Source organism: Amphiura filiformis, chromosome 3 (genome assembly GCF_039555335.1).
Source record: "Amphiura filiformis chromosome 3, Afil_fr2py, whole genome shotgun sequence".
Lineage (NCBI taxonomy): Eukaryota > Metazoa > Echinodermata > Ophiuroidea > Amphilepidida > Amphiuridae > Amphiura > Amphiura filiformis.
The window spans coordinates 34,469,929-34,496,671 of NC_092630.1; the positions used below are offsets into that span (position 1 = coordinate 34,469,929).

The 26,743-nt window shown below is 35.0% G+C and overlaps 2 protein-coding genes across 3 annotated transcripts in view; one reads left to right on the forward strand and one right to left on the reverse strand.

Moving 5' to 3' along the window:
• Nucleotides 1–19,023, forward strand: part of LOC140148410 (centrosomal protein of 83 kDa-like) — a 40,581-nt gene extending 21,558 nt beyond the window's left edge. The window contains exons 10-11 of one of the 2 annotated variants that reach the window (XM_072170340.1): nt 159–339; nt 18,624–19,023. In XM_072170340.1, the coding sequence (XP_072026441.1) occupies nt 159–339; nt 18,624–18,839 (397 nt within the window). In that variant the 3' untranslated portion in view covers nt 18,840–19,023. The remainder of the gene's footprint in view (nt 1–158; nt 340–18,623) is intronic. The other variant, XM_072170341.1, reaches the window with a different exon arrangement.
• The window catches only part of LOC140148411 (adhesion G protein-coupled receptor B3-like), an 82,850-nt gene extending 57,141 nt beyond the window's left edge, over nt 1–25,709 (reverse strand). Inside the window, exons 1-3 of the mRNA XM_072170342.1 lie at nt 25,499–25,709; nt 22,450–22,531; nt 21,727–21,837 (exon numbers count right to left, since the gene is read on the reverse strand). Of these exons, the coding sequence (XP_072026443.1) occupies nt 21,727–21,837; nt 22,450–22,531; nt 25,499–25,594 (289 nt within the window). The 5' untranslated portion in view covers nt 25,595–25,709. The remainder of the gene's footprint in view (nt 1–21,726; nt 21,838–22,449; nt 22,532–25,498) is intronic.
• Between the last annotated feature and the right edge of the window lie 1,034 nt (nt 25,710–26,743).

A 26,743-nucleotide genomic window follows, 5' to 3' on the forward strand; every position in this document is an offset into this window, starting at 1 on the left:
TTCATGTACTTCATATGCACATTAACGTTTTACAATTGCACTTTATCAAAATAGTGGCTCATAAAAGTTTAGAATAACTTGAATTTGCCTTTGTTACCACAACAAAATGCACAAAGCCAACAGTGATACAACAGAATCACACTTGGTTTGTCTTGCAGGAATCAGGTACCCAAAGGTGACTACCATAAAGCAGTGCGCCAGCTGAGAGAATTACAGCGTCGGCACAACCAGTTTAAATCCCTAATGCACAGTTCTAATGTTTCCCAGCATCCACTCGGTAGTGCTGTAACCCTTATAGGGGTACCAACACCAATGGATACATCAACACCACTGCCTACTGTAAGTTAGCACAATATTCCATTTTATGTTTCTTTGTTTTTTGCTTCTTTTTTTTCATTTTGTCCAAGTGATTTGAAATTACACTGTTACAAACCAACCACTTTAAAGGAAATCTGTACCATAAACTAATCAAGAGCTAATATAGTTATATACCCCTAAATTAAACATACCAGACGGTCTAAATGAATTTCGGAATATTCCTAACAAAGAAAAAACACTTTTAATCCTTCGTTTCTGTGATTCATGGAAGCCGCCATGATAGCTGCTTGCGAATCCTTTCTGCCAAGCGGTAGTGTAACCTTTCACACAGACCCGCGGCGGCGTAGTGTTGCTATGGCATTCGCGACCCCACAGCTTAATTTTGGTTTTTAGTGCTGTTTTTACTTTTCGTTCTCAAAAGACATTGTTGATCATAAATATTACTTAAAATACATTTTTTATGTTCTTCTGTAGTTTTATGGGTAAAAATTGTCGCATTTTCTTTTGAGCGAATGTTGAATCTGAACTTTGGTAGTATTCGCCGTGTCACCAAAGTTCACGAGGGACGAGGCTGGTGGCACGCAGTTTCGCTGGTTTCAAAATCGGGTACCGTTACAGCGTAATAAAATACATCGGGTATCAATATGGCGCCACCATGGATTACAAACTGATCGCTGATTGTCGTAAGGAATTAAAATTTCTCCTTTATTTGGGACGTATATAAGCTTGGGACTTTTTACTGTTTGTCGTTTTATTATTACTGCAACTATATAGCCATTGATTAGTTTATGGTACAGATTTCCTTTAAATCATCAACACGATTTTCATATTCCATTCCAAATTCTATTTGTTCGGCTTTTAGTTTGCAAAAATTATTAGGTTTTCGTTAAAGCATTCAGCAGTAAAGTCCAGACCGTAGATACATTTGCATATGGGCACGCCAGTCACACAACATGCAACTAGCATAAGTGCTGTTCCCAACTAGCTAGCTGCATGCACATCATTCTATATCAAAACATAATGTTGTGAGTCGCATTTTTTTGGGGACGGAATTGCAGGGTCAGAATTTCACAACCAAGTGCAAGATTCCTTTTAGATTCTCCCAGTGAAATTTTGCAAGAATCCATGGATTCTCGCCATATAACTTTGCATGATAAACTGAAATATTTACGAGAATCCATTTAGATTCTTGCAATTTTGTTGACGAGAATCTTTGCGAGAATGGATTCTCTGCAAATTTCTGACACTGGTCAATTGTAAGCAGAACAAAGTATAGCTGTAAATGAAAAGAGGAAATGTTTAATTTTGTTTGCATCAATTTCTTTATTTACTTTATTTGATCTTTATTTGCATAAATTTCTTTAGAAGGTTTGTTTTCAAGCAGCAAGGTTTCAGGGGATGCACTGTCGGATTGAAAAGGTTGTTGAGCTGTTGCGCTTCTTCAAGACACAGAACCACATGCCACACCTAGCGCAAGCTCAACAACCTTTACAATCGGATAGCGCACTCATTGAAACCTTGTTGCATGTTATGGATTCTCATCGTGAAAGCATTGATACTTAATGGCATACATTGTGTCCCTATTTGGATGTAAATTATAGTTATTGTAGGCGTATCGTATTTGCATTGTATTATAATCATAAACCTCATTGACCATAACCTCATAAATGTGATTGACAGGTTTATACGCTAAACAATCATATCCGAAACAAGCTTGTTGCTAAAATAAACGCAATTCTACAACATAGTATGTATTTTTAAACTTGCTTGTAGAGTTGCCAACATTCAAACAAGGCTCAGGGCAATGTAAGCGTATTCTTATTTCACAAAGTGTATGAGTACACATGTATGCACTGCATTCAACCTGATTAATGCCCCTGCCCTAATAAGTGCCCAACAAAATTTTCTAAGTGACGGCTGTCTTTAAGCACCTGCTCTGCTAAATGCTGTCCAATATCTAATTAACATTAACCTTACATGTAGGATATGATTCATGATTTTGACTTCAGATATACATGTACGTGGTATTTTTATTGTGAATGTGTGTAAATTACCAGTTTTAGCATTTTAAAGATGCTATTTTTATCTGACACCCATCTTTTGGGCATTTCAAACAAGCAGCTTTTTAAATTGTTTCACAAGATACATCTTGTGTGCAGAGCACACACTCATTGTGGGGAAACACCCTAAGGATATTTGATAGGCCACTTTTTAGTGTCAATAAATTGTTTGTGCAAATTGAAGCTTGAAATCTTTATGCTTTTAAGGGAAGGGGTATGAACGTTTGGACAGTATTTATTGTGGGACATTAGAGCACATCAGACATATCGAATTGCATTCTGAATACGAAAAATGTCCTTCTGATATCAAATAATTTTGATTTTTGAAATTGCAATGTAATACACATTTTATGGCAAATCATTAAAATTGATATTTTTGATATTTAACAGTACTTGAAGTAAACTTTATAAATCTGATGATTTATACTTAAAGTGTATGTAGGTGGGATGAAAAGCCGACGATCAATTGAAAATTTTGACCTTTCATTATTGAAGATATGGATTTTTTTTTCCCAAAACACAAAAAAAAAAAAGGTTTTTGGGGAAAAAATCCATATCTCTAATATAAAAGGTCAAAATTTTCAATTGATCGTCGGCTTTTCCTCCCAGCTACATACACTTTTAGAATATATCATTAGATTTATAAAATTTATTTCGAGGACTGTTATATATCAAAAATTTGAAAAATATCAAATCTTAATAATTTGTCATGAAATTTGTATTATATCGTGAATTTCAAAAATGAAAATTATTTGATATCAGAAAGACATGCTTCGTATTCAGAATGCAATTGACACGTCTGAGGTGCTCTCATGTCCCACAAAAATACTGTCGAAACGCATATAAACGCTCATTCTAGATCCCTTAAGCACACAATTATTTATTTACAAAATGATATCTACTGCAAATTGGCAAAGTTAAAAAGCTTGCAGGCCACAGAAAAGCAGTCTCCATGCCACAAGAATGTATAGTGTTAAGGATGCACACAGGATCACTGAAGTGTTACATGGCCAAAATTGAGTTTTCATCACTAATGTCATCTTCAAACCGTATTTTATCTTATCATTAATAGATTTTAAAAAATCTTAAAATTTGAACCATAAGAAAAGCTATTTTAAAGACCCTTTTTCATTAAAAATTCGTCAAAATGCAAAAGCAAATAAATCATTGTTTTTCCGCAATAGATCGCGTTCTCAGAACGCTGCGTACTGCGGCGTACAGCTAGCAAAGACACGCACACATGGTAAACTGGATGGGCGAGGTGATTACTGATTGAGGCGCTGGAGTCGCCAATCGCGATCACTACCGTAGTTTATCTCTTCCAAGGTAGGTAAAGCTTGCACCATTGCATTGCGAAATTGCGGGCCGACATACCATCACCGTCCCCGTCCCAGTATCAGTAGGCCTACTCGATAAATTTCGCCAAATTTTTTTTTTATATATATGAACATAATAGTGATTTTTTTGTTTGTTTTTGTTTTGTTTTTCAAGTTCCATTCTGAACTTGAATGAAAAGATGAAATTTATCTGTAGGAAGTAGTTACCCGTAAGAAGCCCTGTAATGATGGCGCAATCTGGTAGATACGATAGAAAGCGTAGGCCCTAAATATTTTGCTACTAGGCTAGACTTAGCCCGTATAGTTCATCATTAGGCTTATTATTTTATGTTTAAAAATTTGTTTTATTTCATTCATTCATTCATTCATTCATTCATTCATTCATTCATTCATTCATTCATTTCATTGTTATTATTTGATTTACCAAGTTGGTGTAGTTGGACAAGAATATAGGCCTATTATATTTAGCTTATATTTTATGCAGTCCCAGCCTTGGTTCGGGGGCCTCTGCATGCGTACGTTCATTCTCGTCTTAATTTTGAAGACCATAAAAAATATGCAAGCAGTCACTACCGGTAGGCCTATATTAGATACTTAAGGCCCTAAATAATGTTTCAACATGTTCAAAGTGTTATCAAAACATGGATTTAAGATTCGTTTTCAAACGTTCTCTACTCCTGATTGACCATTAACGCAATGTCAAAAACGTTGACATTTCAATACATCATATCGACCATCTAGGCATAGGCCTACAACTATATGCCAAAATGTCGATATTTGAAATCGCATAGCGAAAGCACGCGTTTATGAAAGCATTTTCATGAATGTTTTAATGCTAAATAATAATTTCACACGAGAAATATAATCGAAAACGCAAATTCGTGCTTTTTTCATAACCCATTTTAACTACATTTCCATTAGTAGGCCTATTAGGTCTACCATATACCATGATTGTGATAAAAGGTTTTGGGTTTACAACACTTTTTTTTTTTGTTTTGGCCGAATGCCTTTTTATTTGCAATGTTTGTCTGGCTTTCAACTTTCACGTTTATAATGTTTTCTGCATACTTTAAAAGGTAAACTGCTTTAAAGAATTTTTCGTGAATGTTTTCATGCAGTGTTTTAAAACGCTCTTTATAGCATGATGCCTATACGGTAGGCCTACTGCATAAACCACAATCTAATTTAAAGCCATAAGTGTTCCGTTTTCTACCTTTGAAATTCGGTTTTGTTAGGCTATATGTAAATTTCCGTGTTTTTCAGTTTTCTTGTGACCTCTCCGTGTTTTGCCTGTTTAACATATGCCTACTTTTTGTCCGTTTTTCAAGAAGTTTATTCAAGACATAATCAACTTTTACCCCACTTTTTACACGTTTATTCGATTGAAAACAACAACAGACACACTTTTTTTTATTACTTTTTATGCGGTACAAAATATTTTACAACTTTATTGTGGCTTTAGGCCTATAATAGGCCTATGACTTTTGTACGTGTTTGATATTCCGTAAAAAGTTAAAAATAAAATATGATAACAACAAACAATTACAATTTAACAAAAAGCGGAATATTGAGTAATGCGACACATCAGAATCTTTTAAAATTTTACTTGAGATTCCTGTGGTGTTACAGTAGGCCTAGCTATAACGGACGTTAAAATGCTTATCTTTAGCGCGGACGGGCCGCTGTGGTGCCTCTCAAGCACCAACTAAAAAGAAAAAGCAACGAGTAGTAACAACATCATGTTTGCGGTTCAGAAAAGTACAATGAACATAAAAATGCAATATTTGTCAACACCAAAAAAAAAAAAAAAAAAAAAAAAAAAAAGAAAGAAAATCACCAAAAACATTGCATTTTTAAAGCAAAATTATGAAAATTAGTACAAAACAGAAATCATAATTATCATGATTATGTCTCAATTTATTCTTCATTTCATAACACTTCCTGATTATCTGCTAAAATAATTGCTTGTCAGTTATTCTATGCTACTTTTAATGTTCTGATGTCCGCAAATTTTTATACAGAGCATGATCTTTTTTTTATACGGAACAGGACAAAATTGTGCTTAAATAATCATGGTTTCGTTCGCGGCAACACGACCATGGACTGTGCAACTTATTCAGCGTAACCTGTCTGTCTGTCCGCGCCCTGTCGCTCCTCAAGCGCCGCCTTGACGCCTCAGCGGCCTTGCGGAAGCTCTGCTGCACCATGGAAACAAGACTGCAGTAAATAAGATGTCTGCTACATGTGGATAAACATCTGCCGAATGTGCACGGATAATTTTGTCATATTGTATTTTTTACCTTCTAAATCACCAAAAAAATGCCAATCTGCTGCATTTGGACGTCCCTTCTGATTTTCTAACTTGACCAAACGTCACAGGTCACCGGATTATATATTTATGGAATAATCTTCAAAAATGGACCTAAAATCCGCTGTATTTTGCTAAATCGCGATTTTCGGCAAGTTCACTTTTGACCACTTTTAACCATTTTTGGTCCGCCATAGCGTCTAAATGAAGCATCACTGAGGTAAGTTTTTAAGTCAAGCGTTTAGATATGGTCAAAATCTAGATAGTGTTTTTTCATTTTTTTAAATTAGGGCCTAGAACTTTTTTATCACCCATGATTCAAAAATTTGAACACGGGTCACACGTTTTTACTGATTTTTTGCCTATATTTTAAAAACTAAGCAAAATTTGAAAAAATAAAAAACACTTTCTAGATTTATTTGTCTAAATTAATAAAATTCATGTTTTACAGTTTTTGATTTTCAAATAATTTTTTTATGGCGGACCAAAAATGTTTGGTCAAAAAAGCCGTTTTTTGAGATTTTCTCGAAAATTGTACTTTTTGACCCAAAACTGACATTTTAAATGGATTTATGAGCTCATTTCCGTTCAAAAAATGTATACTTTTATATACTTTACATAAATAGTTTTCGAGTTATGAGGTGAATAATAATGGATAATTAGTGATCCTGTGTGCCTCCTTAAGTGTAGCCAAGAAATACAGATACATCCCTTCTGCCTTAAAAACAATATGGCATAAAAGCTTATGTAAATAATGACGGTACCATTAGTAAATCATCTATGCTTCACTTCACAAATATTGTACCATTTTAATCCTTTCAGTTCATTAAGCTGATATACAGGTCATTAAGCTGATTGGTTTGTTTCATAGGTATTATCATCCAAATATGAAAGTGACAAGTGCATTAGTGTGTATGCACCAAGTCAATATGTCAATAAATCAATCCCATTTTTTGTGCGTATGCAAATATAATTATCCAAATATGCTGTTAAAAGCAAATACTTGCTGTGTGCCATTTCAAGTAATTATCACTGATCCGTGCATATTGCCACTTTTTGTTTCACGGCAGTGAAATGATGCCACTTTCCCCCACATCTCATATGCACAGTTTATCCCTTACATATCCTGTGTCTTGGATAGCTATATAGCCCACCAACCCTGTGGTTAAGAGGCTAGGAACTATTAAACTTCTAATATCTCATACCCTAGTTTGTATGCCTTTATCTAATCTTGCCACACATGACAACTTGCTATTTAGCCCTTAAACCTGACAAAGAGTCTGTTTAGTGTAGGAATTTTTTAGCCTTTTTTTTATAAACATGTTTGCAATTGGCTTATAGCTATCACATGCATGCTGACAATACACATAACTGATTGGTTAATCAAAACTAGCAGGTCATGGCCAGGCCTAATCACAAAGTAAACATATCATCTGTATTAGAAAACTATGCAGCAGGCGATTTACTTCAGAAAAAGTTCAATATAACCACATTGCACAAAACTAAGTCCATTATCTATACTAGTTAATTGAATGTTTATTGACTCTTGTCATAACCCATGTGTATAAACCTGTATAATATTAGTGTTCATAAATATCCCTGACCCTGACAAAAGCTAGCAAGAGCAAATGTCTGTGTAATTTGTTTACTTTAATAAGGCATCTTGAATACACTAATTACAATTTTCTTTGTAGTTATAGCCAAATTTGTTTTTGTAGGTGGCTTAATAAAAATTTATGTGGTGAATTTCATGTGTTTAGATTTGGTATTATTATCTCTTGCAAACCCGGTGACACCTCATTATAAAAATCAGACCTGTCGATAGGTTGTAAGAGGGGATAGCCTTTTCCAGGCTCGAATTGGGCCATATATAAAGAAAGTTTTGCTACTTTGCAACGCAATAAAAACCTAAATTATGCAAAATGAGATCCTGTATAGGTGGCTCCCGAGGTGGCTTAAAAAATACAAAATGAGGTTTTTAAAAAATATTGTTTTCCAGAGTCAAGACGCAGGTATCATTATTAAGCCTCATAGATCACTTATTTATTGTCGAATAAGTGCAGAGTAGGTTAGATATGAATATTAAATGTTAGACCAAAGTAGCTCAAAGTACATGTACTATACACCTGATCCGTGAACTTGTCTTTTTTATGCCTCCACCGGACGTATTATGTTTCCTGGTTGTCCGTCCATCCGTCCGTCTGTCTGTCCGTCTGAGCTTGCGAGTGCCATTTCTCGGAACTGGTAAGGCGTATTGTGATGCAATTTGGTGGAGGGGTGGCAATTGGTGGTCTCCAAATTTTAGCAGATTTTTGTCGCAAAATATGGTAATTAAGTGCCTAATTTGCATAATTTATGCATATCAAGCAAAATAACCTTGTGCACAGATTATCTGGAGATCTGTACGAGTTACAGTAATGAAACTTGGCGGAGAGTAGCTCAGCCAGAGGTTCTTGACCTGATTTGCTTTTCAGCGCAAAATTTGCGTAATCGCACGGTCATCTGGGGTAAAATCGCCATAGACTGCTGTAGGTTCATGAAATTTGATGAGAACGGCCACCTTAGTGAGGCAAATAATGGTAAGGTCATTTTGGGGTCAAGTGAAATTGCACTGGTTAAAATGATGGGCGTCAAGGTGGAGGCATTGCGGCCGGCGCTTTGCGTCGAGAACCGCGCAGGTCAAGAACCGCGAAATTCTAGTTAAAGACAAATTCTTGTTATATACTGCTCTACTTTTTTCTGAGAAATCATTAAAAAACAAAAATCAGTGAAATAAATAGAATCTTTGAAATAAACCTTTGCTAAAGTTTGTTCGGCTTATAATAGACGAAAAAACTGAGACTCGTACATAACATCATGAATTGATATAGAATAGTTACGCTAGTTGTGTGTTGCGTAATATGTGACAGATGCATGCTTGTGTGAATTTACGCAGCGGGCGTTAAGATGTTATTGAGGTGCGCAGTAACAAAAACCGAATAATTTTCACCTATTATAAGCCAAATGAATTTTATCTACTGACAGAATACAAGTGATATTGAGAATATTGGGCTTTATTATAGCATACATACATTTTCTGAAGTTGACACCTTTATTTAATGTTTATACATACTCAAATCAATAAACATTGCATTGCATGTTTATGTAACTTTTCTTCTAGTCAATAATTTCACTTTGACCATTACCATTGCCAACAGCAAGAACCTACATCCAGGTGATTAATAATATTTGTATTTATCAGCTGCTGTGTGATTATTTTGAATTGAGATCTCTGTGATCGTTGATTGAACTTTGTAGTATAACTCCAATTATGAGCAAAACTGCCAAAACAATCTCAAAATGTAAATGTTTCTCTACTGCATGAATGGATTCACACTCAGAACATACATTGGACAGTAAGCTGTTGCGGTGGTGAGAAAATTGACACCAAAAATATTGAATACATTGAATATCATTCTTTTAGTTTGAACTCATATTCAGCAGTAATATATAACAGTGTAACAAAAGACGCACCATTATACAGTGTGCACAAGTCTTCATATTTTCAAACTTTTGATCATATCAAGTAATCAAGAAAAGTATTTAAAATGATTTTCAGTTGGGGAAACTCCCCGGGAAACTCACAAATTTACTAGCTGCAGTAACTGAAGTATTGAAATATGCAAGAATCCATGTGAAATATAATAATTGAACTTAAATTTTGTATAGTGTAATACATCCAAGGATCATAAAGTACTTTACAACTCAATAAAACAGATATATAGTTGTGGGACCATATTCTTAATTTCAGAGCCAATGTGGTATGATTTAATGTTAGATTGTGTCAATACTGAGTGCATCATGAAAATGTAGCCCTATGTCTGTGTAGCCCAGCCCAGCATGCATCTTGGCATTTACTGTGTTTGATACTAAAAATAACTAGCGGTCACCCGTGTTTCGCGGTCAGAGTCTTTCGCGGTTGGTAAATTTTGTATATTTTTTGTACATGTAAATGTTTTATTTAATGTGATTAATGGTATGAGAGGAGATTATCATTTAGAAATATAATATTTAGTATCTTTTCCATATAAATCAATGGCTTGAAATTGCAATTAGATCATGATCGAAGTCTTCTTGCCACCATATCATATCCACCGTGAGAAGTCTTGCCCTGTGGGATGCTGGGCCCCCGGCCCCTGATCTTTAAATTTTTTATGCATTTGTTTATACATTAATTTTTCGCCCATTTTGGACAAATTTGTTGTACCTTTTAGCCCATTTGTTACCATTTTCGTCCAAGTTTGTCCATCCCCAACCTTGAAATATACCTTGCTGCCCCCTGCAAAAGTCCTGGCTACATCACTGAGCAGATGAACACAATTTTATTTTATCTGTGCTTTCACCTAATTCACTGATTATGCCGCTAACCTGTGAGTTATGGTTATGGTGAGTCGAACCAGACTTTTGTACCTGCATTGCTAAAAAGTCACCCATTTTTCTTAACCAACTGTCTATACGCACAGATATTGGAATGGGACAGGAAATTGTCAAAAGATGGGGGATCTTAAAAAGTCACCCATTTGGGCTACTAAATCACAGTTTGGCAACCCTGTTTAATTTGGGTGATTTGGAGACTCCTAATTCAATAAACAAACATTTAACTGTTGACAATAGGTTCTAGTTTGAACACTGACATGATAATGTTGACAAATTAGTTGAATAAACAATGCATGTTTTACTCAAGTCAGATTCTCCTGTGTAATGGTATGAGTGACCCAATCTCAGCATTGATCAGATCAGACATAGGATTTGCTGGTGTTCATGTTAAACAGCATGACTGTATTGTAGTGTATTGTGACTGTTTACTCAGCGTTTAAGGCCCGGTCACACTATGACGAATAGGGGTGAACGGCTGCGAATTGCAATTTTGAATTTATTATTATTGATATTGATGTTAACATTTTTGATTATTATTGATATATAGATATTAAAAGTATAGATTATTATTTATATTGATTTTACTATTTTTGATTATTATTGATATTTATATTGGTTTTTTATATTATTATTGATATGTGTAATATTTTGATTATTATTGATATTGATGGTAATATTTTTGATTATTATTGATATAGATATCAATAGTTTAGATTAGCCCAGACAACGTCCGGATTTGGTCGCTAGTCTCCGTTTCCTGCCGCAGCCTTTCGTCCCTTGCCGTCGTGTTGTCGCTAAAGGTCGTTCCCACTCGTCACCGAATCTTGTTTTTCCTCTTTTTGTCGTCGCTTTGCCGTCAACATTTTGTGATTTTCATGTTCGTCACATTTTGTTGCTTATCGTCCGTCATAGTGTGACCGGGCCTTTACTCAGTGCTTAGCTCGCAGGTTCCTTGGTAGTGCCTTTGAAACTAATTATCATTATTTGACACCCTTAACGTAAACAAAAACAAAATTGGACGTTTTATTGGGGTGCGGACAACTTTACTCTACGCAACGCAAAAATCTGTTTTCCAAAATAATGTAAAACGTAGAAGTTTTTAGCCTTACCAAGTCGCCAAACTCAGTAATTTATTATAGATGTTGTCAAGGTACTTCGTCTAGTGTGTACCTATAGGCCTGCATGATGACTTCATGATCTTCATGATAAACATAACATGTCTGCCCTAAATGTTCAAATGCATTTCATTTCCTTGACTGGTTGATGTGAGGCAAAATTTGTAGTGGCTATTTATTTATTCTTACCCAGTAAATGTTTAACAACACAAGCTTGTTTCCTTGGGATATGGGATAAGGAGCAGACTTCATTTATGTTTAAAACTATGAGGTTTGGAGAATGAACAGTATGATACACTGTCTCTTGGCAGGGATATCCCCTTCAGGGACATATCAGAGGCCTGTCATGTCAAAACATTGAGTCATTCTGTGAGTCAGTTCATTGTCAGAACTTTGATTTTGAGATATTATCTCAAGAACGTAAATGCCATATCCTTTTCGCCAGCGCATTGGGCGCTGGTACCTAATTCTGAGATGGGGTTTGTGTACACTAAAGATTAGCTAAGATTATAGCCTTCTTCTATTGGTATGAATTTTTTTTTTTTTTTTTCGTGGTGGAAATGTTTTTGATGTCTGCTAATTCGATTTGCAAGGAAAAGAAAGTATGTTTTGCCGTTTCAACGAGCGAAAACGATTGAGTATTGCCAAAGTTATGTTTGAATTAATTATGACTTAAAAAGTTATCATAGGTTAGGCCTACACATATAAACATAAACTTGTTCAGCAATCAGCATATCAAAAAAATGACATGGTCAAAGCGGGGAATGATCACGAGGTCATATCAGTGGACTACTGATGTTTGGTTGCCTGTGAGTGCATAATTGATATGTTGATAACAGATCTAATAATGTTGTGGAATCAAAATCTTCATTATATGGACCACATTGAAGTCAAAGTAATTATCTATCCTATCCTGTATCGTTTTATGGATAAAATTGACTCAAAATGTTATTGATGATATTATTGCTATCTTTAACATCAGTTTTGTCTTTTCAACGGGAAAAATCCGATTGAAAATAAAGTTTTTAGGGGCTAGCTATAATATTGAACAATATATCCCATATTTGACATGCACTTATAGAAAATAAATAAATTATTGTCTTACTTTATAAATGATAAATACTGTAAAATGACACATAACTAAAGTGAGGCCAATTTCTATCTTTTTATTTGATTCATAAAATTACATTCAACAAAATGATTGAAGACTGAGAAAACACACAATGCAGACTACAGAATGGAGTAGGTAAGATGCCATGTCCATAGCTTTGCAGGAGTTTCGGACTAACAATCAACACATTAAAAAAATACAGTTTAAAAGTGAAGATTGTAGTGAATGATCAGTCCTTTTATCATGTGCTTGCCAGCCACTATCTACTTTATAGTAAACTATACATTGCGAAATAATATAAAATTATTTTAAAATAAAATGTGCATGTAAGTTGAGTTAACATAGCGAATTAACTAACAACTGCAGTGTATTTCTTGATTTTATAATAAGCATGGGTAAAAAGCAGTAAAGACAAAAATACAGAACAATTTGGAGTAATGAATTAAAGAGTTGACAGGAGTTATAGGAGTTAATGTGTTTTGCTGTTTCAGTGTGCATGTTCTCACCATTGATGGTTTGGTGAACTGTCATGTAACATGGATGTAAGCGTGATCCTAAAAAATGCCTTTCACGGTGACCCAAACTATTTACAAGACCTCTTCTGCATTGACGCTGGCCTTCCCTTTTAAAGGGAATTTTTATTAAGGTGCAAGTTGGGATAGACCAGAGATGATTAAAATTTTAGTGCTACTACACTTAATTCACTCAGAAGAAATGAATTAATATTGGTGCTGCTACTTGGGACGAAATACATGGCTAGTGCTACATTGTTTTCCAGACATTTGAACACTGTTTTGAAGTAATAAGACGAGTGGGAATGGCAAGAATCATATTTTTTTCATGATTTACAGCCAATAAACTATCAAAATGAAAGTTGTGGAGGTTTTTTCCCTCCCAAGAAATATCATGCACATGGGGCAGAAATTACAATCTTCATATCAAGTTGTGGGATCTCTTGATATAGAACTCATAGCATTTTTCTTGTGTGTCAACTTTGTTTATCTCAATAATTGACTGAAAACACAATGCTCTGTAAAATAATACAATGCTCCCTTTTGCCCTGCCTTAAAGCCATAATGTACGATCTTATAATATGAAATTGGTTAATTTTTTTCAAACCTGATTTTTTTGCATATTTGTAATGTTTACACATGTCCCAACTTGCACCTAAATGGAATTGGCCAAATTTGTTGTCTTTGTAGGTCAACAGAGCAAAGTTCGACATATTATCATAATTTAAAAATTATGATAATATGTCCTCCCATAGAACTGTGTGTTTTAAAATGGCCAAAATAATCAGTGGCGTTTCTTTCACTTTACCTTGTTATTTCAACCTAAAATGGACAGCAACCCTACTCGTCAGTTATTACTAAATATGATTTCAACATTTTGAATAAAGAATAACAAAATCAAAATTGACGGAAATCGTACATTAAGGCTTTAATTTGAAATAGGTGGGTGTATAAGGGGATTGATAAATGATTCAATTTTGGTGTTTAGTACCTTGGGGTTAGTCCTTTGATATGAGTAATAACTTACAACTTTTTTTTTGTAATTATTAGTTTATAAGCAGTTATTTTAATATTCTTAATTAACTTAGGAGTTCAACCTTCACTGCTACTCTGGCAGTAAAACCTAATACTGATACATTCCACTGGAATTTGGATGTTTGCAAAATCTTTGTAAAATATAAATTATGTATACTAGCGGTCACCCGTGTTTCGCGGTCAGAGTCTTTCGCGGTTGGTAAATTTTGTATATTTTTTGTACATGTAAATGTTTTATTTAATGTGATTAATGGTATGAGAGGAGATTATCATTTAGAAATATAATATTTAGTATCTTTTCCATATAAATCAATGGCTTGAAATTGCAATTAGATCATGATCGAAGTCTTCTTGCCACCATATCATATCCACCGTGAGAAGTCTTGCCCCTGTGGGATGCTGGGCCCCCGGCCCCTGATATTTAAAATTTTTATGCATTTGTTTATACATTAATTTTTCGCCCATTTTGGACAAATTTGTTGTACCTTTTAGCCCATTTGTTACCATTTTCGTCCAAGTTTGTCCATCCCCAACCTTGAAATATACCTTGCTGCCCCCTGCAAAAGTCCTGGCTACATCACTGAGCAGATGAACACAATTTTATTTTATCTGTGCTTTCACCTAATTCACTGATTATGCCGCTAACCTGTGAGTTATGGTTATGGTGAGTCGAACCAGACTTTTGTACCTGCATTGCTAAAAAGTCACCCATTTTTCTTAACCATCTGTCTCTACGCACAGATATTGGAATGGGACAGGAAATTGTCAAAAGTTGGGGGATCTTAAAAAGTCACCCATTTGGGCTACTAAATCACAGTTTGGCAACCCTGTTTAATTTGGGTGATTTGGAGACTCCTAATTCAATAAACAAACATTTAACTGTTGACAATAGGTTCTAGTTTGAACACTGACATGATAATGTTGACAAATTAGTTGAATAAACAATGCATGTTTTACTCAAGTCAGATTCTCCTGTGTAATGGTATGAGTGACCCAATCTCAGCATTGATCAGATCAGACATAGGATTTGCTGGTGTTCATGTTAAACAGCATGACTGTATTGTAGTGTATTGTGACTGTTTACTCAGCGTTTAAGGCCGGTCACACTATGACGAATAGGGGTGAACGGCTGCAATTGCAATTTTGAATTTATTATTATTGATATTGATGTTAACATTTTTGATTATTATTGATATATAGATATTAAAAGTATAGATTATTATTTATATTGATTTTACTATTTTTGATTATTATTGATATTTATATTGGTTTTTTTATATTATTATTGATATGTGTAATATTTTTGATTATTATTGATATTGATGGTAATATTTTTGATTATTATTGATATAGATATCAATAGTTTAGATTAGCCCAGACAACGTCCGGATTTGGTCGCTAGTCTCCGTTTCCTGCCGCAGCCTTTCGTCCCTTGCCGTCGTGTTGTCGCTAAAGGTCGTTCCCACTCGTCACCGAATCTTGTTTTTCCTCTTTTTGTCGTCGCTTTGCCGTCAACATTTTGTGATTTTCATGTTCGTCACATTTTGTTGCTTATCGTCCGTCATAGTGTGACCGGGCCTTTACTCAGTGCTTAGCTCGCAGGTTCCTTGGTAGTGCCTTTGAAACTAATTATCATTATTTGACACCCTTAACGTAAACAAAAACAAAATTGGACGTTTTATTGGGGTGCGGACAACTTTACTCTACGCAACGCAAAAATCTGTTTTCCAAAATAATGTAAAACGTAGAAGTTTTTAGCCTTACCAAGTCGCCAAACTCAGTAATTTATTATAGATACATGCAACAGTTTGTAACTGTTTGGATTTAAAGCAACAAATTTGTATTTTGTATTTGAAATCATTGTTTTGAATTAATTGTTTGCTTACATTGTTTCATCATTTTATTCAAGATCGTTAATAATGGGGCATGCACAAAATACTGTTTCCACATCTTGTACAGAACCTGCTATGTGCATGTGGTGTACATTATCACCCATGGATCCATATGGTAAAAGTTTGGTTAACAGTATTTGTATCTGTACTATATACGAGGGGGTATCCAAAAGTTTTTGACATCACACAGAAGAAAAAGAGCTATATTGATGAAATTATGCCAGTGTAATCACTGGTCCTTATGTACATTATGGTCCAAAAATGATCTCATTAGTATGTTTACTTTGTTTACAGGTGGCGCTAGATGGGCAGTAGGCGCATAACCTTTTCATGATAAGATCCTCCACTTTCTTAAGTTTTTGCACTGTGGCCACATCATCCGTAAGTGATGGACGTCCACTTCTTGGCTTATCTGTGAGAGACATGTGGCCAGTTTGGAAATTCCTTTTTCAAAAAGCAACAGTGTCATATGATGGGCAATCATCACCGTAGATAGCTTTCATTTCATCATAGATTTTCTGAGCGTTGTAGGCCTAACCCTTCAAATGCAGGAACTGAATCATGCTGCATGCCTCAATTTTCACCATCTTGTAGGTTATTCGCCTACTGCCCATCTAGCGCCACCTATAAAGAAAGTAAACTTACTAATGAGACAATTTTTGGACCATAATGTACATAAGGACCAGTGATTACACTGGCATAATTTCATCAATATAGCACTTTTTCTTCTGGGTGATGTCAAAAACTTTTGGATACCCCCTCGTATAGGTATTACTAGTTGAGTTACTCACTCAGGTGTGGTTAATTCACTAGTCATCACTCTTCTTGCTTCCATTTTGAAATTTGGACACAAGTCACCCCAAGTACCGTAAAGATTAAAAGTTAGCCAAGGATGAAATATGAGAACATTGCTCAAATTGGTATGAAAATAGTCACATCAAAACTCATTACAGTTCAAATCACTAGAATGGTTGGTGTTGTTGGAAAGGTCAAAGTGCTATATCTTTAGCAAAGTTGTGCTACATCAAAAAAGAGAACAGGCTAGGAAATTAGAAGCGCCGGACCAGGGGCTACTTTGTAAAAAAATAACCCCTGGTTCACGAGGTTTTACAGGGAACCAGGGGCTATTTTCAATGAACCAGTGGCTATTTTGAAAGCACATAAATACTGATATGATGTTCAACGATGTTATGATAAATGCCTTAATAACCAGAGGAACAGGCAGAGACTGCAAGAAATAACCTAAATTCTATGAACAAATTTAAAATGCACAATTCTGATTAATCATCAAAATGACCATTAGGGCCAGGGGCCAGTTTGAACAAAATAGGTGGCCCCTGGTCACAGGTATTATGAGAACCAGGGGCCTTTTGGGGCTTTACGGGAGCCAAATGGCCCCTGGCCCCACTTATTTCCCAGCCTGGAAGAGAAAACTTTGATTCTAGCGTTGTCTAAGCTACTAACCCTATTGAGTATTAATTACAAAATGTACTAGTGTATTTTGGGAACAGAACTATGCCTTTAGATCAATAGGGATAAGTACCCGGCAAGAAGTGCAACAATTTCATTAATTGTTACATTATGTTATGTATGTGTAAACAAGACCTCATCTAATAAAAACAGTGCTTTGTTTATTTGCCATGGTTACATAATCCTATTTAGTTTACATCAATGTCATGGTTACATAAAATTTGTAATAGGTATGACCTCACAAAGGAATATTAGACTCAATCCTACTTGGCAATTTTGTCTTGGATTACAGAATGTGGTTGAATGTCAGCTCTCAAGCATTATGTGTGGGGCTTTTTTGCAGTCAAGTAAATGTTTAGTATATAGTTTAAATAAATCCAAGTAAGGTAAATCATCCACAGTAAAGTGCTCAAGTATATAGTTTATATATTTTTCTTATGATGCATTAATGGAGCACCATAAATGTACTCATATGATTTTGTTTGCAAATATGATACAATACATTCCAATTATACATGCCATATGTTTCAACTGTTTGCAAACCTTTAATATTTACAGTATAAATAAATATACATAGCATGTTTTTTCTCTCTGTATGGATGATATTTGGAACTGAATGAAATGTCCCTTCTGTGTGTGTGCAGTTGTGGCATGATTTCCCTTCTTTTCCTGTAAGGCGACGAAAAAAGAAAACCCTGTTCTACGGGCCCGACCGACCCAGATTTTGAACAAATTGGGAAAAAAATTTCTTGTACAAATGAATGCAGACCCAAATTTTGGAAATTGCAGGAACCATTTTTTTTTTTTTGTATTTTCTCAAATTGCAAATTATTTACAGATTTTGGTGCGAAAAAAAAAAGCCGACCGACCGACCCTACTTGAAAGGTCCGTGCGCCCGTAGAACAGGGTTTCTTTTTTTCGTCGCCTAAGCGACAAATATCTACCATTTGAATGGATTGCATGGACCCATTTGTAATTGTTATTATCAGGTTGCTTTAAGAACAATAATTCTCATGACTGGTGATATATTATTCCTACATTTTCTACAGGATCGGCACCACGAAGATATCACAGCCATACGGAATAGACTGGATGAGTTAGCTGAAAACCAGAGGGCACAGTTTGATACACTCCTTGGAGAATCTCACATGGATGGCAAAGACTCACTATTGGGTGACCCCCTCACAGCACGCAGTGAGGCAGACAAAGAAAATGTGCAAATCTTTGATTCAGACAATAGAAATGATTCTCCTCTAGATCTTTGACACCAAATGTTACATATGGGGTGGGGTAAAGTATGATCATTTCTTTCAGAGTAAAAATCATGGAATTTAAATAAATGTGCAACAGAATCAAACAATGCAATTTCAAGTCATGATTTATTAAAACAAGACGATTATCAAAATTTATGGTTGAATCAATGTATTGATTGTGACCAGGTTTCAAGTACAGAATGTTCAATTATTAGCTATAGGACATGGGAGAAGTCTTCTGCCCCTCTGTGACAAAGGAAACAATCTGACTTGTTCACAATTTTAAATATTGGTCAAAACTGTGCTCAGCCTCCTTAGGCTTGTACAAGCTGAACATATATTTGTATGTGGTGTCAGATGCTGCATGGATTGTTTTTCACATCTATCGTTCACTTGTCACCACGGCTGACCATTCTGAGGCAGTAAGATCAATTTGCCAAGATATCAGTCGGTTTCTTTTATCATGGAGGGGCAGAAGTGTGCAGATGATTCTTTAAATTATCTTGATGCAAATCAATTCATCACAGCCATCATGTAACACTACTAGCTTTGAATTTCTAAGATGTCAGGAACTATAAAAATACTGCATGATCTGCATTTAGCACATCTGTACACAACCTGCACATCATTTTGATTCGAAATGGCTGCATAAATGTTACAAGGAACTGCCACGCTGCCCAATTCAAGGAATAAAACACAGTGATACAGGGAGACCATATTACTTGTCACATCTTATGTGAAAAACTATGCAATTTATGCAGAACAAAAAACACAGTTTTTATTTCAATCAAGTATCCCAGCATGAACTATTGTGCTTTTATCATTGACATTGTTAGAATTATGTCTCACAGTAGCTTCAATATTTTCATTAGCTTTTTATATTTGACTCATGTCTCACCTGAATATAATTGCTATAATTAATTGATCAATATGTTTTTGAATTTCTTTTAAACTAAATTTAAGAAGGTTATGTTACTTCATAACATTTTATATAGTAGCTTAAATATCTATGCATCTATGATATCAAATGCTGTGACATTATTATTAATATTGAATAGAATATGTATACTCGGAACAGACAGCTAATCTACTTTACATGATTCCACCAACCATATGCACATATTTTTTCTTTTTCATATAGACCACGAATGATCAATTAGAATTTGTCTTATGACATCAAATACATAATAGCTGGTTTCTAAGTGCTACAAAAAGCAGCTAAGCTGTATGTGGTAAAATGACCTTAACCTACACACACTAAGCTATATGTTTTAGCACATCTAAAGTCTATGACCATTGCAACATCGAATTCAGGTTGCGTCTTAGAATTAGCATAAATTATTTCTTGACGGGGTGTTTACATGGTAGTCGACTTCAAAACAAATTGTGAGTTCAACTTTTATGCCATCACTTGCTCATGCTTCATTATGAAATCAACTTCTAATTGTTTGTTTACACTGTAAAAGTCAAGTTTGAAGTCAACTTTGAATTCGACAAATGTTGCTTTGGTACATGGTTCATCACTTCATTGACTTCTGAAGTCAAGTTCAAAACACACAAATGAAGTTGTGTTGAAAATCTCTGTGTAAATGGCGTCATAGTCATCAAACAATTTCCATGAACTGTTAATGATGTGTGTAAAAAAGGAATATGTTTTGTCATTCCCTTAATCATTACACATCATTTGTTGCATGCAAGAAGTCATTATATTAACATTGAAATACAAGGCATTTCTGATATTGGGTGAAGTGTTTGCATTCTACTACTAATGCGACTACTTACTTTTCTGTGTGGTGAGAGATCGTATTCATTTTAAAATGTCAAATTGTGTCAAAAATTTGAAGCTAATGTAAGATTTTCGAGATATGTGCATTCAAAAAACATTGCATTTTAATTAGGCACAAGTTTATGACATGCTAATTGTGGGGAGACTGAGTTTACTGACTTCTTTTGCATCTTACAAATGTTAAATTGAAAAACACCGTTTTCTTTTTTCAATAAACATTAAAGAAAACTGTAAATTAGGTAATTCTTGGCCAAGCTTGAACACTTAGAACACTTTTGGATACGCGATACACACACGAACACATAGTGCGGTACTTTACACTGCGTACACGCTTAGTACACAACAGGTACATTCGAGCTTGGCCAAGAATCACTTAATTTACCTGTAAATATACTGTAATGAATAATGAGATATTTTTTATTTGTTGCCATAGTCTAGTCTTCACTCTCATTCCTCTAGAGTATATTATGTCATTTTTATCATGTCCATGTATTTACACAATGTGCAATGTAGGATAACTGAAAAATGATTTTTTATTGGACTTTGTATGTTTTTATGTCAAAATAAAATATTTGAAAACATGAAACTTATTTGTTATCAAATTTATGATATCATTCAGTGTGATCATCATTAGTTTGTCTGGTAATTAAAGCTTTTTGACTCTTTTCCACTTCACAGAAAACTTACCTTGATCACAGTGCATACCATTATATCCAATGTCACATTCACACATATAGCTACCATTGGTTGCCACACAAGTGCCATTGTTTTGACAAGGACCAGATTCACAAATTGAACCTTAAACAAATGAAAATGTATCTTATTTTGGTCAACTTATTAATCAAAATACCCCCAAAATTGGCAAAACATTGCAAATCATACGTGTTCACAATATGTTAACAAATGACAGGTCTGCTAAAGCATTTTCCACCCTGATGTGGTAGTGACGTCAGTGTGAATTTCATTGGGTGCAGCTACAAATCGCTAGTGTTCGCTGAAAGCGCTGACGTACACACGCACACGCGTAAAGACGCTGCTTTGATAAGCGCGAAACAGCTGCCTCAACTCTTTGACGTCACTGACACATCAGGGTGAAAAATGCTTTAAACTTACTTTGTTCACAAGTTGGTCCAGAGAAACCATGTGAGCAAGAGCACACATACGAATTGCCAGATTCAGTGCAATGTCCTCCATTACATGGGTTAGGGTGACACACATCAGAACCTAAAACGAATTACAAAATAAACAAAACAATAGGTCTCATTTAGTAATGTCAGTCAATTTGAGAATTTGGGAGAATGGAAACATACAGCAGAATATGGACCCAGTATAAAGAAGAAAAAAATAAACAAACAAGCAGAGAGGCCACTTTGACCAGATCTGCTTTGACATTATCGAGGCTATCTGTTAATGGTATCCTCTTCCTGTGTTTGTTTCCTATGAATGCATGATGTTAAGATAATTAGTTTGAACTTAAAAATACATTTTTATGTTTTCATTTTTAAACCCAAACTTAAATTGAGAACAAACATATTAATGTGAAGAATCTGTGCCGGGAATCTGTGAACATCAGAACAAAAATCTCTTGATGAAATTCTGAAGAAATCCCAATTTTGTTATGATTCTGACCCAATTGTATAAACAATGCAATTTACACAGTTGAAGGGTTTTGTGATCCAAAAAGTATTATTTTGACATTTCTTTCAAAACAGTCAATCTTGCTGTACATATTTAAGCTACATTGTATTTTTAAATACGAACTGGTATGCTGGTAGTGACTCTTGAAAATCAAGGCATTGACGTTCTTGATATCAATGGGGGTTTATACTTGCTCACCTTGGTACTGTTGGCCTTGGTTTGTAGTAGGTGCGTTTATGGTGCTGGTTTGAGAAGCATGTTGTGATGTACAATCATAGATCTAGCAATGAAGAAAAGATCATACGGAAAAGAAAATGTGTCACCTGTAAAACTTTGTAAAAACACATAATCCATATGCACAAAACAAGTTGGACCAAGTCTAAATTTAGACCTGGTCTAAATAATATAAGTATGTACAGTGGCGGTACCAGGAATTTTTTGTGGGGGGGGAGCAAAATTTTGCGCAAAATTGCAGCAAAAAGTGGAAATTTACGTAATTTTGGGGGTTTCGCCTCAAAAAAGGGGGGTGCCACCCTCCCTCCCTGTAGCACTGTCACTGAGTATGTATAGAATTGGAGATTAAAGTCCTATGGAGAAGGAACTTTTGGTATTTACATACCTTAGATTCTATTGGTGTGGTCGATCCTTCATGTAATTATTTCGTGTAAGTTAAGCCTAATCTTATCATAACCCTAATCCTAACCCTAAACTAACCGTAACCCTAATTTCGTGTAAAATTACATGAAGGATTTGATTTGTAGATCCTGTTACAGGTGTAGCTTTAGCTCACTTCAGTATAATGTTTGGACTTTGCTAGGAGAAAAGTAATCAAATAAAAAGATTAAAGGGATACCTCCCAAAGTCTAACCTCCATAGTTAGACCAGGTCTAAAGTTAGACCTTGTCTAATTTGTTTTGTGCATATGGACAATGAGGTCCCATGTTTAAATCCTCAGTGGACAATATGAAGATTGCATTATTGCTGCCATTTGTGAGAGTTCAGGCTATTCGATCGAAAGTATTTTTTGGAAAAAAGTAGTTATGATACAACGAATAATATGACTATATCAAGAGTCATCCAAAAGGTTCTGCCTCCACCCTATCAAAACACGAAAACCTATTGTGGGAGAGCTGAGAAGAAACCTATAGCAACCACAAAAACGTTTTATAAAACGGGTTTTGATTTTTGTCAAATGGTTACTGGGTTAATAACACATTTAAATTTCAGGTTATAATAATGTCATTAAAACTTTAAGGGGTGGGGTATGAACGTTTGGACAGTATTTATTGTGGGACATTAGAGCACATCAGACATATCGAATTGCATTCTGAATACGAAGAATGTCCTTCTGATATCAAATAATTTTGATTTTTGAAATTCGCAATGTAATACACATTTTATGGTAAATGATTAAAAATTGATATTTTTGATATTTAACAGTACTCGAAGTAAACTTCATATTATAAATCTGATGATTTATATTTAAAGTGTATGTAGGTGGGATGAAAAGCCGACGATCAATTGAACATTTTGACCTTTCATATTGAAGATATGGATTTTTTCCCAAAACACACAAAAAAATAATTTTTCTTGAAGAAAGTGCGTGAAAAGCAGCAAGAAGCACCGTTTCATCATCTGTGTCAGGATCTTGTATGCATTTTTACAGGCTTTTTGTGCTGGAAGCCAAACATTGGGCTGTGAAAGTGGTCCAGGAAGCTGTTCCGTATGAGTGTTTTTTGCTGCTGTGTCAGTTGGACAACTGCTTGGTTACTAACATGTGTTTTGAGTAGAGTATATTGAAGTAATCCTGTGTGTAATTTTAGTTCATTTTGATTGACAGGATTTTAAGTTATGACCATGTGATTCACAAGTTGTGAAAAATTGTAAGTTTATTTTGGAGCTCAGTTTACTTTCAAAAATATTTTTTAATGTGTACCCCTTAAATAGCCCGACATTTAAACGTCTTGTGTTCAGTTGCCTGGAAGCCAATAAAGCCTGTGAAACATCCCTTTTAAGCAACATAAGTTCCACAATAAATCATTTTATCTTGATATTTATCAACTTCCTTGCAATGTAACTGACTAGTAGCTTGCTTTATATGGGCTGCATTCCATCTTTGATGGTGCCATCAAACTGCAACTACAAATTAGCAAGTTAAGTTTTATATAGTCTGAACTGAACTTTATAAAGCTGTTGAATTCAAGTCTAAAACTTATCATAAAAAATCAAAATGAGAAAATGACTCGAATGGAAGCGATATAATTACTATCGCCTCTGCCTAACTATATACTCAGATTAGTATGATATCATGTCATATAGGCCTACTGTTGACAAAATGTTCATCAGTGGTGAATAAATAAAAGTCAGTTTCTTTGAAACAACTGATTCGATATTCCCATGAAAATGTCACAGAATGACGTTTGAATATTTAAATTCTAAAAATAAAAACGGAGCTTGCATTTAATTAAAGAGTGTAAGCCGGTCCTGTCTAATGATTTGGACGGAACTTGCATTGCTTCAAAATATTGCTTGTTGATGTGAATTATGTATTTCGAGAATTTTCGAGAAATGTGCACACAGATAGTTGGTCGGTACGCAGTAGAAAAGAAAATCTCTTGATCTTTTTGTAAATTGGGGCTATAAAAGAGTTATAGACCTACCTGAAAGAAGAGCGCGAAAGAGAAAAGCTGGGGAAGAAATAGAGAGGGGCTACCCGGGGGGGGGGGCTAGCGAGAGAGCGAAATTATAAGAGGAAAGAGGGAATAAAAAGTATACCGAGCCTGTCCTATTGCGGTCGAGCGAGACACTATTTTTACTTGACCGTATTACATTAGTTAAAAACGGTTCCATGTGTATATATCAACTGAAAATAGATTTCTTGTATTTCGTACAAAACAGAAATAGGAAGTCGTATACAGTCTTTTCTACTGTCTGAGGAAACTGACTGCGCATTTTATGAACGTAAATCTCCTACACTATAGTCAATAGTGGCCTGTCTAAAAAAAACGTTTTCTTAGTCTATTTTCTTAACTTAAATAACAATAACTTAAAGCATTTTGCATAGTAAAAAATAGTTTAGATATTCGCCACAACGCAAATTTAGGTATACAAACTTTTTGTTGGGGTGTTGGGGTCACAACTAACAATTATAGTATACTGTTAACTTAATGGGTATAGAAAGCACATACCAAAACTAGTAACGATTATTTAATAGGGAACAAAATTAGCAAAGGATGTTATTCATTACCTGAAGAAGGATTCCCAAAATGATGGTCCAGTTTAATAGTCTTGAAATATACCACCTTCCTCTCAAATGTGGCACTCTTCGCTGAAAATCACTCATAGTGACCAAAGTCACCAAGTTAAAGTTCACACTTTCTATACATGTATATAAAATTGTATCCCATTATGTATTCCAAATTACGTATAAGCAGAAAACATCAAGTTTTTTTCGCACGCTACAGGTTCTGAACAATGTTATTTTTAGCCAGCTAAAGAAGATGAATCATGCCGGGTCATGAATCCGATACGGCAGTAGCAACTTAAAATATTCTCAGTTGCGTATCTCCTCAAGTACTCGATTAAAGCTATACTTCAGTGCCGTCAATTTAAAAATACTCATTTATCGTTCTATACTAATGAACATGAGGACCATGGAATCGGTCGATTAAATTGCTAATTGGAATATACCGCCTTTCTATTGTATTATAGGAGCTTATAGGCTTTTCAGTGAAATAAACAGCTATTTGAAAATCATGAACACGAGTGGTCCATTAGGGTTATAACGTCAATGATTTGATCTGAAAAACGTATGCGTTGAAATTTAATGAATGAATTCATTGAGGTGTAATGCTACGTTCGTGTTTGTTTTAATTACTAAATTGAACGAGTTTGGGATTCTGCCCTTTCACTGAACGCAATTTAGCGCGATGATATTTTAAACACGTCATGGATATAATTTGAAGAACTTTTTAATCATGTTAATAGCGACTACTAATTAGTTTTATTTTGTGCAATTATGTAATAAAGATATATCAAATTGCTATACACTGCAAAAACTCGGGTGTTAAAAGTAACACCGGTTGGAGTTGGACCGTACCCAGGAGTGCTATTTTTGAACACATTTGGGTGTGGCAACTGCAGCAGGAGATATAGGCCTTGTCATCATGTCAGCGCACCTAAGACAGAATATATGACTGCAAACTGTACTAAATGCCCAGCACTTGAAGTCTATGCCCGAGTCTATGGTAGTACTATCAACCATGTCACAGCATACTTCAAGTACTTGGGGTCCAAGATGGGCTCTACGGTGTTGGAGACCTAAAAAGAAGAAAAGCACTAGCCCCCGGGACTGCTTTCTAGAAACTGGAACGCCTTTGGAGAATCCCATATCCCTGCCAATCGAAACAAAAATCAAGCTGTTTGAGACAACCTGTGTCACTGTCTTTCTGTATATACTGGTGCAAGTCATGTCATGGGTAATCACCAAGGG